General features: G+C 36.4%; 2 protein-coding genes and 2 long non-coding RNA genes across 4 annotated transcripts in view; 2 read left to right on the forward strand and 2 right to left on the reverse strand.

The window, feature by feature from the left end:
• LOC134657479 (dopamine receptor 1-like) overlaps positions 1-20,697 on the forward strand; it is a 141,703-nt gene that overhangs the window by 34,419 nt on the left and 86,587 nt on the right. The gene's annotated exons all lie outside the window — the stretch shown is intronic.
• On the reverse strand, positions 5,762-6,062 carry LOC134657599 (uncharacterized). Its single transcript, XR_010097629.1, has 2 exons — positions 5,887-6,062; positions 5,762-5,811 (listed from the first exon to the last, which is right to left on the reverse strand). It is a non-coding gene; the product is annotated as an uncharacterized LOC134657599 (long non-coding RNA).
• Positions 6,220-20,697, forward strand: part of LOC134657598 (uncharacterized) — a 188,166-nt gene continuing 173,688 nt past the window's right edge. Inside the window, exon 1 of the long non-coding RNA XR_010097628.1 lies at positions 6,220-6,331. This is a non-coding gene — a long non-coding RNA (uncharacterized LOC134657598). The remainder of the gene's footprint in view (positions 6,332-20,697) is intronic.
• On the reverse strand, positions 18,550-20,537 carry LOC134657664 (alpha-(1,3)-fucosyltransferase C-like). Its single transcript, XM_063513227.1, has 2 exons — positions 19,690-20,537; positions 18,550-18,847 (listed from the first exon to the last, which is right to left on the reverse strand). The coding sequence occupies exons 1-2, from the start codon at positions 20,535-20,537 to the stop codon at positions 18,550-18,552; spliced, it is 1,146 nt and encodes a 381-aa protein (XP_063369297.1).

A 20,697-nucleotide genomic window follows, 5' to 3' on the forward strand; every position in this document is an offset into this window, starting at 1 on the left:
ATAAGTGTTCCGGACGTTTGTATTTTAGTTTTTATTTTGGGTAGTTCCATTTCATAACTTTGACGATAAACAGGAAATCCCAACTCACCCCGTAGTCCCTCGTAATTGGGGTGAGATGGGATTTCGTACAAATTTTGGAAGATTGTTGGATCGATTTTTTTTATTATGAGTATTACTACAGTTCCATTTTAAATCGGAATACATTATTTTTGTAGCAGTAGCCTTAAAATCCCATCTCACCCCCCTTTCATCCCTTCTCTCCCCATTCATAACCCAACTCTCCCCGCGAACCCTACTCACCCCATTTTACGGTACCTCGTGTCGCTAAATAAAGTGTCGTTAAATAACACAATGTTTTATTAACATCCCTATACTGTATCAATACATATAAATAATTTCTGGTTCTGATAAAGTGCAATACATTTTACATTGCCTGGCTACTAACTAGTAGAATGTAAATGTGCCTTCCCAAAAATACGTTCACTTCTTAGAATTCCGTAGCCAGAATGGCAAAAATAAAATCTTTATACTTTGTCATGTCCGCCCGTCCATCCGTCCGTCAGTCCATCAGCACCGACACACGCCACACTAAACTTGTCTGACTGCCGTATTCGAACTTCAAGATTCACAAGAGACGACACGTACTAGATCCATTCTAGATACGTTATAGTTTTGATTTCAACTAGTTCTCTTTTGCAGCGCAATTCGGGCAACTAATATCACTTTTACGATAGATCGTGTTAGATATTATCTATTAGATGTGAATTAGATCTCTAAGTAATATCTTGTGGAAATCGTTCAAGTCAAGAGTATCTCCAGAATCGCGGAAATGTCAAATTTGACAGGTTAGATCTTAAACATCGTTATCGTATCTTGGCGATGTCTAAAAGATATCTAATAGATGTCGATTACAAAATCCGAATCGGGCCCTGTATGTCAAATTCCTTCACTTTTGAATAATCACTGACTTAGTGTTACAAATGTCAAGACACACACCGAATGGCGCGAGATGATGTGTGCTCGAGCATTCTGCGTTATGGCGTAATCTGATTACGTTCATTTTCTGGCTCTCTATTCTGTATAAATGTAGGGTTTTCCCTACATTTCTCTTTATAGTTCGTTTTTTAGGGTTCCGTACCCAAAGGGTAAAAACGGGACCCTATTACTAAGACTCCGCTGTCCGTCCGTCCGTCCGTCCGTCCGTCTGTCACCAGGCTGTATCTCACGAACCGTGATAGCTAGACAGTTGAAATTTTCACAGATGATGTATTTCTGTTGCCGCTATAACAACAAATACTAAAAACACAGTAAAATAAAGATTTAAGTGGGGCTCCCATACAACAAACGTGATTTTTGACCGAAGTTAAGCAACGTCGGGCGGGGTCAGTACTTAGATGGGTGACCGTTTTTTTGGTGCGGAACCCTCAGTGCGCGAGTCCGACTCGCACTTGGCTGGTTTTTTTTAAAGCATTAGATAAAGACTACGCGATCTTTACGTGTCTTTTAATAATATATTTTTTCTACTCCAGCACTTAAATGTGTCAATTAAATGACTGACAGTGATATCTAAAGCAATGTCATTTGAATGCTTTGTCTATAGGCTCATAAGATGACTGCTAGCAGTCATCTTATGAGTATAATACAACTGCTTTATTTTTTTTAAAGATACAAGTTCCGATCATCTTGATTGAAAGAGGTATGTTTTCATTTACAATAATAACTCTTTTTTTTTTAAATAATAACTCTTTTTTTTTAAATAATAACTCAATTTTTTTTAAATAATAACTCTTTTTTTTTAATAATAACTCTTTTTTTTAATAATAACTTTATTTTTTTTTTTTGCTGCAGCTGTCATAGAAAAAGTAATGTATGCAACAGCTCATAATTGGTTCTTAAAATTCTCGGGTCTTTTTTTACAAAACTCGACTACGTCTCGTTTTGTAACTTCGACCCTTGAATTTTAAGAACCCTTATTATATCACTGTTGCATAAACTACTATTTTAATATCAGTAACTATTACTTATGAATGCGAATTATTTATATTCTTTTGCTTTATCATATTATGATTTATCATATTATCATATTATGATTCATAACTGTTACACATTTGCCGTGACTTATTTTTTAAAAGTGTTTTTCAATAAAAAGACATTACAAAGATTGTTTACCTTTTTTCTAATGCTAAAAAAACGAACTAGGTCCAAATTGTAGATTATTTATTTATAACATTCTAGTTTAGAGTCACTTTCTAGTTTAGAGGGCGTTTTTTTTTTGTTGTCCCCTATACTTTTATTAAAAATTTGGGATTTTTTTATGTTATTTCTACTCAGAATCACGAGCTCTTTCTATCCTAATAGGAGAAAAAAAGTGTCCTAAGGTTTTTATTTCCATTACGTCACCATTTTTCATAGACTTTGTATGGCGGTCGCGGAATGGAAAGATCGAAAAATTTATGGAAATTTTGGGACACTTTTTTTCTCCTATTAGGATAGAAAGAGCTCGTGATTCTGAGTAGAAATAACATAAAAAATCCCAAATTCGAAAAAAAAATGTAGGGGACAACAAAAAAAAACGCCCTAGAACACATATTAAAACTGTATATAAGGTATATCGTGAATTTGCAGTAATATATCAACAGTAATGCAGCTGCATTTGCCATCAGATGGTCACCTTAAATTTATATGGACAACACACACATTTGTATTGCACAATGGATGGGGAGAGTTATAAATTATAACTTAAAGGCAGTTAGTCCATATACCAACATCCTTAAGTGTAATTATTTATTTATTATTTCTTATACTATTATTGGGAATGTGTTGTAATTTATTCGGATGAATTCGTGGAGTGACTAATTATGGTTGTATAATTGCACTCTTTTACTTATGTTTTATTTTTATCATATTTTTTGACATGTAAACCGGTTTTATCAAATAAATGACTGACTATGACTATGACTTATAATACCTACATCCTCTACCAGCAGAAGTCAAATTCCTCACCTTACCCGTATTGGTTACTAAATTTAACATGCACATTCGTCTACAAATCAAATTCAAGTCCGACCTGTAGTTGTTGATTTACTTTCTGAAACTCTTATCTTTTTCCAAGTATCTATTGGAAAGACAAGCTTATGAAAAACGACGAATATTGAAAATCGAACGAAAAAAAAAATGCTTTATAAAAACTTGCAAAAGTCAACAGTTGACAGGAAATGTATGCACATATTTACTGGGGTATCGTCTGGTATTGTCATGATTTGTAGGAAAATGGATGGGCAAAGCAAAAACAGATGTACTCGTCGAGTCGTTGATATTTCGTGACGTTTTGCCCATAAATTACCATGATTTGTTCGGTTTATTTAAGAGTGAAAAGAATTTTAAGAGGGATTTTGGAAACAAAACATGAATATGCCTTAATTAATGATTTTATTTACCTCTTATACACTATTTGTATCTAAGATTATGTACCTACCCCTACACGTTCCTAATTTTTTTAACATTCATTACTTCGAGTTTAAATCGTATCTTAGGTTAAAGATCGTAATACGTTAAAGCCAATTCATTTACTAAAAAATATTAATTACACTTAGGTAGCATAATAGTTAAAAAAAAATAGGTACACTTTTTTTTAGCAGTCGTGTTAAAATATAGCAAATAACTTACTACCAATACCTGCTTAACTATAATATATTATAGCGCGCAGAGGCAACACCCACGAGGCGTAAGGGCTAATAAGAATTGATGGAATCTAAAATGTAATATCCTCTAGCTGCCCAGAGACCTATAAAAAGGTCTCCTGTTCCATTCTAATTTGAACTTTGTGTTGACAAAATAAAATTGAATTTTGCTTGGCAGAAGAATACGGCTAGAGAATACGCAATTGGGTGACAGTGATGGACTAAACACAGGTCTTTAGGATTTTATTATTAATAGAATTACACGTAATTATACCCGCCTGTTCACCCAACAAAGAAATCATATAACAAACACTTCCCGATTTCCAGTTATAATGAAAGATACAATTATCGGTTACCAATTTAAATGAATTTACCAAACTTACCGTATTAAATACACCCGAACACTGTTCCCTGTTATCGGAAAATGCGCAGTTGAAATTAAATTTTACATTTCCAACCATTTTGCAGTGACGAATTGAGATATGTCTTCCATTTATTGGTAAATTTTATTCAGTGCTTACGATACCAATTTACTGTAATAGTTTAAGGGTTATTATTTAACTCACTGGATAACGCTATTTTAATGTCACCAGAGGTTTATTTTCCAAGTTTTGCTCCCTACTCGAACTTCGAACTAAGCAAGATCGAGTACACTCTAGTATAGTTTCAGAGAATTCTGGAATCTTCTCGAAGTTTCTAGGCCACTGAGCTGTTTATTATTGGGGAATTCACTGTTTAAAATTCTCGAAACATTAAATTCTTCCAAACTTAGTAATTGTTATACGTTATTCTAATAGCTAGTTAACAATCTCGCCGCCAAAAAGGCGCTCTCATACAATCGAATTTACGTATTGACGTTATTGTAAAACAACAAGCTGAAATAGCGTGAAACCTCACATTTAAGTAAAATAATATAAATGTTATTTAAATGTCAGGTTTCACGCTATATAAATAATATACCTACTTCTCTATTTATCTCTTGTAAGAAAAATAAAATAGAGCGTGTATATACCTATGTAAAACGTTTACTCTACTAATGCGGCCCTGAACACGTCACTTATTTTATCAAGATCATTGACAGATTCAACGCATTACTGCAGCTGCAGTTGATATCCGAATGTCACCTTTAATATACATATTAATCATATTATACAAGTTATTAACCTAATAACAATAACAAAACACCTTAAAACTATTTGCTCATCTTACAGATCACTCTGTATAAAACATGGTGGTTTGCATTCCAAAACAAAACATCACAATTCAATTATGAATTTTATTAGCGCGAGTTAAAGCTCAAACTGTGCAAACTCAGATCTAAATGAGCCAATATATTTACTCAATTATCCTGGAATTGCGCTTGGAATTCCAACTTTAATTCCTTGTAGCAACGTTGTTTTTTAAGTGCAGATATAAACAAAGCATGATAAGTTTAAACTAATTCTACTGGCAAAGTTTGTTGCGGTAATGTTGGGAGGTTGATCTTAAGCATAATATGCTTATAAGTATTAACTTCAGACTCTATTTGTATAGCAATTGCCTATAATGTATATGTACTTACAGATAACATACCTGTACCATTTAGTGCATACGTAACTGTAATCTTTTTTAAGTTTTACAGTAGCGACCAACCTAAACTTTATCACAGAGTAAAACTAGCTAAACATTAAAAAAATGTTAAAAAAGGTTTTTTTTTATTCTAAAGGTGACAGTCCATTTCCAACCGCAGCTCCACTACTGTTCATTTTACTATGGAAATTGACAGTAACAGCGCGACGCGTTCGGAACCAGTAGTGCAGCTGCGGTCAGAAAGGAAATGTTACCCTTAAGGTGACAGTCCATTTCCAACCGCAGCTGCACTACTGTTCATTTTACTATGGAAATTGACAGTAACAGCGCGACGCATTCGGTACCAGTAGTGCAGCTGCGGTCAGAAATGAAATGTTACCCTTAAGGTGACGTTTGGTGGCAACTGCGTTTAGTTTAAAGCGTAATAGTCGACGTATTTTTGTATGAAAATAAATAAAAAAGCGGCCAAGTGCGAGTCGGACTCGCCCATGAAGGGTTCCGTATTTAGGGGATTTATGACGTATTAAAAAAAACTACTTACTAGATCTCGTTCAAACCAATTCTCGGTGGAAGTTTGCATGGTAATGTACATCATATATTTTTTTTAGTTTTATCATTCTCTTATTTTAGAAGTTACAGGGGGAGGACACACATTTTACCACTTTGGAAGTGTCTCTCGCGCAAACTATTCACTTTAGAAAAAAATTACATTAGAAACCTCAATATCATTTTTGAAGACCTATCCATAGATACCACACACGTATTGGTATGATGAAAAAAAAATTGAGATTCAGTTCTAAGTATGGGGAACCCCAAAAAAAAACTACTTACTAGATCTCGTTCAAAGCAATTTTCGGTGGAAGTTTGCACGGTAATGTACATCATATATTTTTTTTAGTTTTATCATTCTCTTATTTTAGAAGTTACAGGGGGGGTGACACATTTTACCACTTTGGAAGTGTCTCTCGCGCAAACTATTCAGTTTAGAAAAGAATGATATTAGAAACCTCAATATAATTTTTGAAGACCTATCCATAGATACCCCACACGTATGGGTTTGATGAATTTTTTTTTCAGTTTCAGTTCTAAGTATGGGGAACCCCCAAAATTTATTGTTTTTTTTTTCTATTTTTGTGTGAAAATCTTAATGCGGTTCACCGAATACATCTACTTACTAAGTTTCAACAGTATAGTTCTTATAGTTTCGGAAAAAAGTGGCTGTGACATACTGACGGACAGACGGACAGACGGACAGACAGACAGACAGACATGACGAATCCATAAGGATTCCGTTTTTTGCCATTTGGCTACGGAACCCTAAAAACTGTATTGTAAAGTATCGCAATCCCGTCAACATAACTGACAAAGCCTACGTGATGCGCACCCAACCGGCACCGTAAGGCTATTAATACTCGATCGTTAATTGATACGAAGATTACAACTACACGACTCCCTGGCTTGATGGAGGTAGTGTTGGTAGAAACTTGAGTCCTTTGAGTCTGAATTTTTAAGAACTCAGCTCGTTTTTACGAGACTGCGCTTAAAAAACTTCTGAGTTTTTTAAGTCAGAGTCTTTTTAAGAGCAACACAAAATGACTCGAGCCTCCGAATAAAGACTCCGTGAACCATTATATACGTTTTTCCTAAATAACAGTAAAAAAATTACGCGTTCAGACCCTATATCTGGAATTTGTGTACCTAATCCACAAATTATACATGAAGGCAATGCGTTTCGAAATTGTTTGTAACAAAAGACTCGCGTCTCTATCAAGTTGAAAAGAACTCAAATTTGGACTTTCTATAAGAGTCTGAAAAACAGACGAGTCTTGAAGCAGAGGACTCAAAAGACTAGAGTCCTACCCCTACCCAACACTGGATGGAGGGAATAGTTAAAAGGGAATACGAGTATATATTATAACGGGGAGTGCTTCGAGGATTGTTCGGATTAATCTCACATTTCAATCTTCATCACTCAGATGGTTGGAGTCAACTGTGTTTCTCCAGAAACTTCTTCGCACATCTAAACTGTGGAATGAACTGTCGCCCGCGGAATTTTCGGACCGAGACGATCAGACAGCAACGCACCCTCTAGTGTTGCAGCGGTGGCAGCATGGTTCCATTTTTATCGCATGTCACTAGGCCCGTCACTTTCGCACTTACATGTACAGGCATGGTGGTAGGCGATAAAAACGCAACCGTATTTTCACCGCAGTGTCTATGGTCGACAGTAATTGCTTATATTACCATCATCGATTCGTCAGCTCGTGTGTTTGGACAGCTCAGTTTTGGGTGATGTTTGAAATACTTCATATATTTCTGTGAAATATTACATTTTTATGTTACAGTAATCAATCCTATATTTAATGGTACGGAATAAACGCTGAAATAACTTGATAAATTTTCACCACTTCTAATAGAACGTCAGAAAATTTTAAACCGATAAGGTCAAGACTGTCATAGTGCAATACTCTCGTACTTGAAAAGGTACTTCGCTCAGACAGTCAGAAAGGAAGTTGAGTTTGGCTCCTTCTACTCTACCGACCTGATAAGCTGAGTATGTACACAAACGACGATGAGTTAGAAGCGACGAAAGAGCCTGTAGATAGTCTCAGCTGAATTGATAGAAGGTTTTCCCCGGATTGTCCTTATATTAAAATTCCCGAACAAAATATCAGTATTCAATTTTAAACTTAGGAAACTCAGATTTAAATTTAAAATCCAACGACTCAGCAGATTAAGTGCACATTCTGTAACCCAGTAAGTTTGGAAAGTGCCAATAAGTTTGATTAATTAGTCTGGCACTGTGTTGGAATCCACTTCAACTTGAATATTAACCTAGTGGCAAAGTTGTGTTTCAATTGCTGGAGAGTTGAACTGAAGCTTAATCCTGCAACGTGAGGCAACTTATTCTACTGCGGCAAAGTCGCGGTTACCTACGTACATTGAATAAATTACTGCAGTACCTACTTAGCAGAGGGTTAAGAAAATTATAAATACACGGTTTTTGGCGATATTTGAACGGGATGGGCTCCGAAGAATGACCCACACAGACAATACAGCTAGAACAAGTTTTGTATGTAAAAGTTCTACTTGCTCTAAATTCTTTCTAAAATTTCACACAGAAAGTGTAGTTTACAACAAGCAAAATTATATTACTGTATCACTGTCATCATCACTTCTTCGCGTTGTCCCGGCATTTTGCCACCGCTCATGGGAGCCTGGGGTCCGCTTGGCAACTAATCCCAGGAATTGGTGTGGGCACTAGTTTTTACGAAAGCGACTGCCATCTGACCTTCCAACCCAAAGGGTAAACTAGGCCCTTATTTGGATTAGACCGGTTTCCTCACGATGTTTTCCTTCACCGAAAAGCGACTGGTAAATATCAAATGATATTTCGTGCATAAGTTCCATAAAACTCATTGGTACGAGTTTTAGTACTGTATCACTAAGTACCTATTTATAGTTATATTGCAAATAAAGTTCACGGGGTTCCGATCCAGCAGGAATACCGGCGTCGCGTCGGGCCACTTTCCTTCCGTTAGATTGTCGGTTTCCTAGCAAAAAAAATGCGCTTCCGTTTTAAAACCCCACGAACGCGAAATTGTAGTCTTTATATTGAATTCTTACATATTTAACGTTTCATTTCGCTCTGACTTGTCCATGGAAGGCGGTAAAATTAGAGGTTATTAAAAATAAATCGCAATTATTCAAAAAGAAACATAATCCAACTATTTGATATTTTTTTAGATTTAGGTTTTAGTCGTATTTTCGTTTAGTTTTATTACTTAATTATAATAATAACTAGCGACTCGCCCTGGCTTCGCACGGGTTAACAAATTATGTACACATAAACCTTCCTCTTGAATCACTCTATCTATTAAAAAAGCGGCCAAGTGCGAGTCGGACTCGCCCATGAAGGGTTCCGTATTTAGGCGATTTATGACGTATTAAAAAAAACTACTTACTAGATCTCGTTCAAACCAATTTTCGGTGGAAGTTTACACGGTAATGTACATCATATATTTTTTTTAGTTTTATCATTCTGTTATTTTAGAAGTTACAGGGGTGGGGGGACACACATTTTACCACTTTGGAAGTGTCTCCCGCGCAAACTATTCAGTTTAGAAAAAAATGATATTAGAAACCTCAATATCATTTTTGAAGACCTATCCATAGATACCCCACACGTATAGGTTTGATGAAAAAAAAAATTTGAGTTTCAGTTCTAAGTATAGGGAACCCCAAAAATTTATTGTTTTTTTTTCTATTTTTGTGTGAAAATCTTAATGCGGTTCACAGAATACATCTACTTACCAAGTTTCAACAGTATAGTTCTTATAGTTTCGGAGAAAAGTGACTGTGACATACACGGACAGACGGACAGACGGACAGACAGACAGACAGACAGACAGACAGACATGACGAATCTATAAGGGTTCCGTTTTTTGCCATTTGGCTACGGAACCCTAAAAACCGCACCAAAATCCGTTGCGTAGTTTCAAAGATCTAAGCACACATAGGGACAGACAGCGGAAAGCGACTTTGTTTTATAATATGTACAGATTTTAATTTTAAAAATCCTAACCTAAGAATAAAAATTAATAAAGAAAATGTACCATGATCCGATAAAATCCAACATTAATGATAAAAAAACAACTTATTTTTCATTTATCTGCCGTGGACGGACACTTGACCTCGAACCGCAAAAAAGAGCGAGAAATTATACGGCACGCAGTATCTGCGCCTGACACTGCCGATTGACCACGTAGCTCCAGTAACGAGTATAAGGACTACGAAGTGATTTTTTATTTCAAGCCGTGTTTTTGAAGTGAAAACTTCTTTAGCGGCGCTGTGCACTTTTTGAGGTGAGGAAAAAATGTTAAAATCGCGACAGGTCGTGACCGACAGATTTGACAGATTGAAAATTCGCAAGACGGACACGTGACCTGATCGAAAAACTGTTACAAGTCATTGAGTTTTCACTTCTGCCGGCACTCCCGGAGTGCAACCGGTTGTTTTTTCTTATTTTAAGCAGTTTTTAGGGTTCCGTACCCAAAGGGTAATAGGGTATTGCTAAGACTCCTCTGTCCGTCAGTCACCGGGCTGTATCTCACGAACTGTTAAAATTTCACAGATGATGTATTTCTGTCGCCGCTATAGCAACAAACAAATACTAAAAAGTACGGAACCCTCGGGGGCGAGTCCGACTCGCACGTGTCCGGTTTTTTATTAGAGCGTTCCCGGTCGCGTCGCAGGTTCGAACCCCGGCTATACTTACAATATTTTATTCGATATTTAACAATAGCTATTCATCATTGGTAGGTATAGACCCCCCTAAGTGAGCAGTGAGGAAAGAGCATACTCCCATCTTAAAGTCCGGCAACGCACTTGCGATCCCTCTGGTGTTCCAGGTGTTCATGGGCGACGGTATTTGCTTACCGTCAGGTGATTCGTTTGCCCGTTTACCTCCTTTATCATTGAAAAAAAAATGCTGTGGCAGTACATACCATGATGATGATTCTTGTAACTGTCTTTTATGTACTTACTAGCGACCCGGCGGCTTTGCACGGGTTAACAAATTATACATAAACCTTCCTCTTGAATCACACTATCTATTAAAAAAACCGCATCAAAATCCGTTGCGTAGTTTTAAAGACCTAAGCATACATAGGGACAGACAGACAACGGGAAGCGACTTTGTTTTATTTTTATACTATGTAGTAATAGTGATACCTCGAATTACGTTTGTGCCACTGCTTGCACTGAAAGCGAATTACTTTTCCCAACAGGAACTTTAGGAACAGCTAAGTAAAAGTTGGAAATCACGTAAATCTGTTAGCTCGATGGTAATAAATGAGAAATCGGTTTGAAATATACATTTCGCTTGAAATCACAAACAGCTGCTGCAAATGTTTGTTTACTGAAGGTCAAATCTTGAATGAAAGCCGTTTTCAATACGAAAATATGAACCTGCTGATTTGTAATGGGTTTGAATATAACGTGTTACTTGAAAATAAAATAACAAATTATTTAATTAGGCATCACCCTAATGATAATAAAATGAAATTAAAAAGTCTTCAAATGTCTACAAAACCAATACAACCATGAAGACATTTCATAAGTATAATCACGCATAACATGACAGGCAAACAAGCTACAAGACATCAAATATAAACCAAAGTTATTGAATACAATACTTTATACTAACGTAAAACGGGACACAAAGGCATAATAAGGACATAAAAAGACTCATAGCCAAGTATATCAGCGCTGGAATCACGTATGTCGGGGGATGCGTGATAAAAGTAAAATTTTAACTTCTGTATTCATGTACGCGTAAGAAAGCCCACGGGGCCAATTCTGTTATAACAAATTTTAACGGGCTGCTAGCCTAACCAGTCGGTAGCCTAAGAAGCAGGAAGTCCTGGGTTCCAATCCTGGTAAGACTATTTATTTCTGTTTATTGCAGATATTTGTTTCTGAGATTGTTTTCTAAAATTTTAGATACAGTATAATATATTGTTGCCTGCCTGATTATGATGAAAAATGAGAATGAAAACTATATCAAATTGATAAAACAGAATTGGCGTCCATCCTAAGTTGAAGTTGTGCCGTAATCATAACTGTTTTCATTGTAGGTGTGTCCTGAATAATACATATTTAATAATATTTAGATGAATGTTTGGGAACTGATTTCAGTTTATTTATTCGTTTTATTTACAGCCAGAACTGAATATTTCCTGTTATTCTCCGAGGTTATATGCACCATGCTTAATGAATATTCGTGGATAAAACTACGTAATTGTGTACTTACAAAAGGTGAAAAGTTTTACACAGATAAAAAGTTGCATAAGTAACATAGCCTATGTCCACTGAAAGTAAATTGTTACGTTCCCTTCTTTACCCGTAGACAAAAATAAACAATGCATCATTCTTGATTTCCCCATTCGATAATTTCCAGGGAGCAATCACAAACTGATTGAAGATTTACATCGGCTATAAATTCACGGCAAAACTGATTTCATAATCCCGACGCTCGTTAAGGAATCAGAAGTTTAAATATTTGATATGACGCGCTCTAAATTGTCTGTAGCTTGTATAAACTTGAAAGCACTTTACATTTATTACGGTTTCCGAACTAAATTTTTGCAAATTAAATTGTTGCTATTTGATGTAATTTTCGGTTCGTTTTGTATTTAGGCAAATATAATCAAAGGTGTAAACCTATTTAGTAAGGACAATGATGCTAATTCCGTCATAGAGGCTATTCCGTCTACGAGAGTTTCTTTGATTTTCAATCGCAGGAAAAAACCCCATCTGCTTTTGATTGCTGAAACTAAACGCAATCGCTGCTTTGTCGATGAAATTATCAATTATGTTTGTTGTTCGAGATAAACGGTAGTGTACGGAATAGGCCCTATGAAGGAATTAGCCACATTAACCTTATGAGAGTTATGACTCTTATATAAAAAACGTGTGTGACCCGTCAGTTGACGTCTTTGGCGGTCAAAGAGTTAAGGTGACAAATATAGTGCCGTTACACTGGTTCGTCAGGTGACAGTCCATTTCCAACCGCAGCTGCACTATCGTTCATTTTACTATCAGAAATGGAATGATACCCTAAGGGTTTACCCTAAATTTCTGACCGCAGCTGCACTACTGGTACTGAACGCGTTGCTGTTACTGTCAATTTCCATAGTAAAATTTGAGTAAAATGAACAGTATGAAATGCAGCTGCGGTTGGAAATGGACTGTCACCTTAAGAAGCGACTGCGCTAACGCCACCAGCTGGAATAAATTCAGGTTTGATTGTTTAGGCTCATCCAAGTCGTTCAAACTTAACTTTTTGTCGCATTCCCGACTTTTCTTTATTAAAGTTACCGCCGGTTTTATTTGTTTCGTATCTGATTATTTTTGTTGAAATTTGAAATTGGTTTTTATAAGCATTATAGCAACGAAAGGCGGGTAAGATACGATTTTATTTTTTATTACAAAACATCATAGATTTTTTTTTAGCTATGCATAAAACATTATAAATCGAAAGACAACCTCTAGCTTATCTCACAAATACTAAGAAAATGCATTTAGGTTATCACAAAAACAAATAGTTTACTCGAAATAAGTAAGTAAGCCCAATAGTTAACTATTATAATGTCCACAGTAGTGAAGATCGCGCAGGTTTTCCGGCTCGTTTTTAGCCCATCGATCCCATCATCCATTAAGTCTTTTATGTCTTTCCTGACCTGTAAGGACAAGGAAATAAGGTAAGTATTTAATTAACAAATAACGCCAATGAATCCGTCAAGCTGTCCTATCACCTCTGAAACCTGTGTCTGAAACCAATTCGACCACGTAACTCAACTAATCCCTACCCTCGTTTCCCGCGAGACAGATTGACGTAGGCCCAATCGAGCCGATTTATACCCTAAGAAGACGACTTAAGGTCCCAAATGACACATCAACCGTCAGTGACTAGGCACTCCGATTTTAAAACGTAGATTACAAATAAAGTGATTTTTTCGCAATTATATTATCTTGTAACTTTGGCCAGGTAAGATTTCCGACGATAAAAAAATAAGTACCGAACAGGCACGTTGCCAATAATTATAGACGGCGATTTGGGCCAACATTTTTATCTATAGTTTATTTTTATGCTTAGTTTTTAAGCCTAGTTTTTAATTACTAATTGGACACTAAGCACTAAGTATTTCAATTACAAATACTGTTTATTACACACCTCAATAAAGAAACGATTAAAAGCAGACAACAGATAGCTAATGACTAAGAAAGAATATTTATCACTGATACCAAGATGTCAGTCAATTACTAATTATGCTGTCACACGCAAAGCTTTTGTAAAAATACTGAACAAAACATAAGTATTAGACTAAAACGCAGGCTTGACCGTAGGTAGGTACATTATTCGGTAACTTTAGTTGTTAATAGTTGACAGTTCAGTTTTCACAAATCATAATGGCGCGAAAAAATTATATATAATGTATATAATCTATCAGTGTCAAAAGTGACGTCTCCGGTTGAAGAAACGTCAGGTCAAAATCATAACCTGTTTTACAATCAGAATACGCCTCCTATTTCAATTTAATCTGAGTTAGAGACAAATAGGTACATCGTGTTTATACTAAATTGGTCCCTTCGAAGAGCGCAGGTGCGTACGAACATGACACCAATTTACCACCAATACCTTCGTCAAAGTTTTATTCAAATTATTTATGAGGTATTTTTTTATTTTTTTCTGGAATACTGCATAAATTTTTTGCGAAATACGACATTCCTTTTTTGTTACCAGATTACCTTACACATTTGGTAACAAAAAAGGAATGTTTCTTAGAAACTTTCTGGGACATTTTGGGAAATGTGGTGGAAGTTGTTCAGCTTCATGTAAGTACTTTATTAGCATACCAATTTTTACAGAAATCTAAGATGTGATCGAAATGTACAAACTTTTTGAGAATAGCTCAATCAATTATACTAAAACCAACCACCGACTACACAGACACTTGTTTCTAACGAATATAGGTATTAATTAGTATATTAAATATCTAGGTCTCACTAAATAAGACCTTAAACTAATGACCCCATTCCATGTAATCCTTTTCAAACCGACACTGGCCAGAACAAACGAATAGTTCAAAGCAAAGTGGTCGTTAAAATCACACGATAGGTCGTAAAGTGGCGCGTGTCGTGGGTTTATGTGGTTTTGAGTGCTTACGGAAATTAGTGTTAGTCTTAGGACTTAAGGTACCGTTCGGTTTTTGACTACACCAACTGCAGCAGTAATGCTGCCGACTGCATTGTTACAGGAAACGTCAAAAAGTTTATTTTATTGGGTAATGTAGGTATGTAAAGTTTTACGAAAATCGAATTTAAACTGTTGTGAGAGATACTATCATTGAATAATTTTACGGTTTATACTCACTTGTTTTTAGTCACTCGTGCGATATACGCAGTACGCGATACACGGCCGTCGTGAAAGCTGCTCGCACTGTTAGTGCTTGAGAAAGGAGACCTAGGCTCTCCGAAACTTGTCGCGCGAGTGACTAAAAACTAGTGAATCTAAACCGTAAAATTGTTGAATAAAATTTTGCGTTTCGTGTAGGTAGTAATGCAATCGGTGAAATTTCTGCCAACTACATTACTTATTTTCGACATCCTCGGCAGCAATCAAGTCGGCCAATAATGCTGCACTACTAAACTGCAGCAATATGCGGGTGTAATCGTAACGTTTCCTTTAGTCTTAGGTACTTCGGTAGGACTACGTAACGTGAGTTAAAATATGTAGTTATTGATATAATGGATTAGTTTTAATAAGTACATTACGCAACAAAATCATTAAACTCAATCAAACTAAATCATCGTTAGGTACTTCAATAATAGGCATTGCTTTCTTGGTGAAAATATTATTAATAAAAAACCCTAGACTTTTTTAAAGCCTTCTAGCCTACAGGAAGCTGTGTAAGGGCATTTATTATTTGTTTGTGTTTGTTCTTGAGATCGATGTTTTCTATATTTTCAAGTATCTATCGTCGTCTAGCACCCACACCACACAAGGTTTCATTGAGCTTGCTGTGGGACTAGGTCGAATTTATGTAAGAGTTACCTATAATTTTAAGGTATTTCATTTGCTAATTTAAATACCTAAATATTTTTATTACAGTTCATTTTCAATTTCAATTGATTATTTATTTTTGACAACAGACAATACAATTCTAATGAAACGGCCTGATCAGCTATACATTGGCCAGCATCATGCTGAATTTGGGAGCATGATTTAAGACTAACAAAGACAAAAGATGTATACATAATATTATATAATGCCCTACGATGCTCCCAAATTCAGCATGATTCTGGCCAATGTATAGCTGATGAGGCCATTTAATTGGCTACTTTCCTACCAGTCAAATCAGCTTCTTTTTTAGAACTGTCAAAACGATTTGCTAATATGGAATTTATATGAAATCATGTGTAGTGACGTCACGGTCAACTCGCCTACTTTTTATATTTCAATCCGATTTATTAAATAGAAATTGTGTTTAAAAATAACTGCTATCTATGTTTTTCTAATTATTATCTGGTGTTTTATTTCGTGCACAGTGAGAAATAATTTATTTTAAGTAGAGGAAAGTACCCAATTAGAAAAGAAAATTTATGATCATAGTCAAGAGGGCGCTGTTATTCCCACGTAATGGTGACAGTTCTGTTTAGTATTAAAAATGTTGTTCCAATGAAATTCCGCAATATGGCGCAAGATCATATATATTACTGGTCAGAATTTACATTTTTAGTTTTTTTTTATGATATAGAAGGCAAACGACCAGAAGACTAAGCAAAAACATTAGCCACGGACACCTGCAACACCAGAGGGGTTGCAAGTACGATGCCGACCTTTTACGCCCTTGCAGGCGTGTCTCACTCCGCGATTTCGTCGCTTTGCTACAGGTAGCTAAAAGTACATCCGTTCCGGCCCCAATTTTGGGGAAAGCCATAAGCCGCGCGTGGCGCTGTCGCTACCTAGCGGCCATATCTGTGCTGATCGTAACAGACGCGTTTTGTTAGAGAGTGAGTCTTCTGTACTTAGTACTATTATTTATTCTGTGGCCCTTGTCTTGAAGGTTTGAAGGAATTGAAGGTCGTATCGGTCCGGATATATCGCGGACGACAATCCATTTCACAGCTTACTCGTAGCTGTGCTCGGCACAAACTTAATTATTATGCCATGACATGGCACATGATTACGCCATAAAATAAGGCTCTCCATACACTAACAGCAGCCTGCATTAGAAACAATAAAAACAGTCACCGTTTTCATTGCGGGACTACAGTATGAAAAACTTTATTTTCCGCACACTACCTACATAATGCTATAAAATGCCTTTATTGCCACAAGATGGCCGAGATCGTAAAGTCCCCATCAAAAGAGCCATTACACATAAATGTCCCATTAATTGGTACACTAAACTTAGTAAATGCTTTTCCGAACACTACTGGGGAAGTATTTTAGTGGGATTGGCTGATGGAATGTCTTTGTGGTGTCTGTAGTTAACTCTGTCCAGATTACATCATATCATAACTTTTAGGTCTCGAGTGATTTTATCAGGAGTATATGACACCGTAAGATTGTGAACCCGTTAGTTTATAATCTAACTTAGGCTAGGTTAGTTTATTATCTCCCTACCGTCAGTTTATAATTTAACTAGCGAGATTATAATCTGACGAGTGTTTACAATTTTACGGTGACATATACAAAGACACAAATACAAATACGTAGTCAGACGCAGAAAAGAGATGACCCCCCCCCCCCCTTCAAAAACTTCAAATCTTTCTATGCATTATGCACGCACTATCATAAATCTCACTAAAGTTCAATCACTGCCTTAATACCTACCTAATACCAATACCGATGAGATATATCAATTATAATTTAATCACTCATCTATCTTCTAATAATTTATGTAGGTACGTCAGATCACCTGTCGTATCCCATGCTAGGGTTCCCATTACAAAATAACGCAGATCACTTTCCCGCTAGATAGATCATGTAAGACCAGTAAATAATATGTACTCTTTACATATAATGACATTATCCTGCTGCTTATATTCTTCACAGCACATGTATGTACCCATAAAATAAAGAGTGACACTAACATAATTTACTTTACTCCGGTTTGTATGACGCGAACCGATATCAAACAAGATCTTGCCAATTTAGAATTGTCATCTGTTCACACATCTGTAGTTATACCCTAATGCACAGTCTATTGAGTAGTAATCTAAGGCCAATAAATAGTCGTATCAATATAAGCTTCTGCAGGCTTAGGGTATTAATTGATTCAAGACCTTAGCCGTTTTCCATTAGTAGGGATCAGTTCAAGGGATGTTTACAAAAACAACACAATCAAGGTGAACAAATATAGTGGGGATCCGATTAAAGGATGACTTACGCTAGACCGGGCCGGGCCCAGGCCGAAGCGTCCGACATGTTATTTTCTATAACTATAGATAGGTGATCACGTGGTGGTCCTTCGTTTTCTATGAAAAGCACGTGATCAATGAGTCGTCATAGAAAATGACATGTCGGACACATCGGCCCGGGCACTGCCCGATCTAGCGTGTGAGTCATCCTTAATGGAACAATCGGTATTTCAAAGCGAGAAGCAAGTGTCCATCACAATGGCATGCAACTGAAAAGGGTTTACTCATTTAAATACCTTGGGCATTTGGTAACTGACGATTTCCGTCAGTTACCAAATGCCCATTAATATTATTTATTTGTCGTCCATTATTATTTGTCTGTAATTATTTTGTATTTATCCTGACACAATTTTTGATAATCAGGATTCCACCACAACCTAAATAATTGATAGATCTTTTCAGTCGCCATTATGTCCTCGTTATTAATGGCTGCACACAGCTGACAATGGTACGCTCGCGCGTTAGGTGGGATGTACAGGGCTTCGTAATCTCTGTTGGTATAGAAATCGCTATATTTGTCGGGGTTGTTGACATGGTATGCTATTAAAGTGGCAAGAGTTTCGGGCATGTATTTTTCAGCGTTGATGTAGGTTCCCAGCGGCATGAATCTAAAAAGAAAGCATTTTTAACTATGTATCTAGAGGATTCAGTTAGAAACTATACGCAAACGGAATCCCAGAAACACCAACTGATAAGCGTTCAAAAACGACCTGAAGGTGGAACTGGGAAACCCTAAAGGCAAGTTAAACTTAATGACATAGAACTTGAAACAGATAGAATAGTACAAGCTTGGTCAAACAACTGCCCGGAAAAGAAAATCCTGGCGAAGAAGGTGCCTTGGTGGAACCCGGAGATTGCAAAACTCCGGAAGGAAACCAGGGCTGTCTTCAACGATGCTAAAAGGACTAATGACTTTGAGCATTACGCGCAGAAACTCACTCACATTTTGTATGTGATTTTGAATTTCCAAAACGTCCTGCTTGGCGCGCTGTTCAAAATCTCATACAAAATGAGTAAGTAACGCAAACGCGTAGGTACGTCCGCCACGTTATCGAACGAAATTTAGACCAGGGGTTCTGAATGTTAGTGAATACGAACACCGTCTTAAGGATGATTTACGCTAGGCCGGGCCGGAGCTTCCGGCGCTTCGTTTTCTATGGAATGCACCACGTGATCATCGATTAGCTGTCATAGAAAATGACATGTCGGTCAATAGTCAAAATATACTTTATTCATGTAGGCCTAGCAACAAGCACTTATGAATCGTAATATACTTATAAATTATCTTAAGCTAATTATCAGAGCAATTTATTGATGTTATTATTCCATAAGAATATTGGATTATTATACAAATCAAATCAGACGCCTCGGCCCGGGCACGACCCGGTCTAGCGGGAGTCATCCATTACTCACATTGATCTTTAATCAAATTGAATGAATTTAAACTAACCTGGAATAATTTTCCAGACCGTACACAATCGGAACGCTGTTCTGTGCGAGTGGACATTGATTTAGTACGTTATCAAACGGCTCAAAATCTAAATAGAAAAAGTATTCATCTCTCAGCAAATCATTTTCGGTACTGTTTTCTTTTGGCGAAGAAGAATTGTCTCCGCAACCATAAATGTCCAAAGTTTGTCCGTATACTGAAAGGGATTTTTCCAAACTTGTGACGTAATCAAATTGTTTATCCTTGTCAGTGCAATTTGATACAAACCAAACGACAGCTTTTTTCTTTTGACTTAAGTCCGGCAAGTGTTCGCGTCCAATGTTATCTTTGCAAGCTATAAACAATTTTTGTCTAAGACTGTTCTCGTAAGTTGAAAACATTATGTCAGAACCTGCCTTATAAGTCGCTGTCAAATTAAAAAAGTCATCAAATATATCATTGCAAACTGGTATTGTCTCATTGCAATCTTTTACTGTGTTGTCACAAAAAGGTTCGGCGAATACAAAAATGTATTTTGCTTTCGGGAAATTTGATATTCTTTTAGGGAGATCATTTGCATCTTTGAACATATCAATGTTGCGTCCGTTGAATAGTATAGCGTCAAATCTCTCTTCATTACCTTTGCCAAATAAATTTTTATCATCTGTAATGTAGCAATTCCGAACTGGACAATTACTTTCAGTAAACATCATTTGTCCGTCTTCACGTCTTGAATTGTTTTTTTTATTATGGTCGTACTCTTTATCATTCGTCCAGACTAGTATGAACTTGGTTAAATTAGCCGTCACCGTTGATGGTTTGATGGTTACCCAAATGTAGATAACTACAAGTGTTTTGAACGGTAGCATTATTTAAGTCTTTCGTCGTGCAATGTAGTACCTACATAGTCGTAAATGCTGAAAAAACTATAAATCAGATTGTAAAAAGTATTACATTGTAGTAGTAAATTCGCTATCGCAGCTCTGCGTTACTTTTCTTTAAGTTTATAGGTATTAAAGCTAGCGGTAT

This window comes from Cydia amplana, chromosome 20 (genome assembly GCF_948474715.1).
Source record: "Cydia amplana chromosome 20, ilCydAmpl1.1, whole genome shotgun sequence".
Lineage (NCBI taxonomy): Eukaryota > Metazoa > Arthropoda > Insecta > Lepidoptera > Tortricidae > Cydia > Cydia amplana.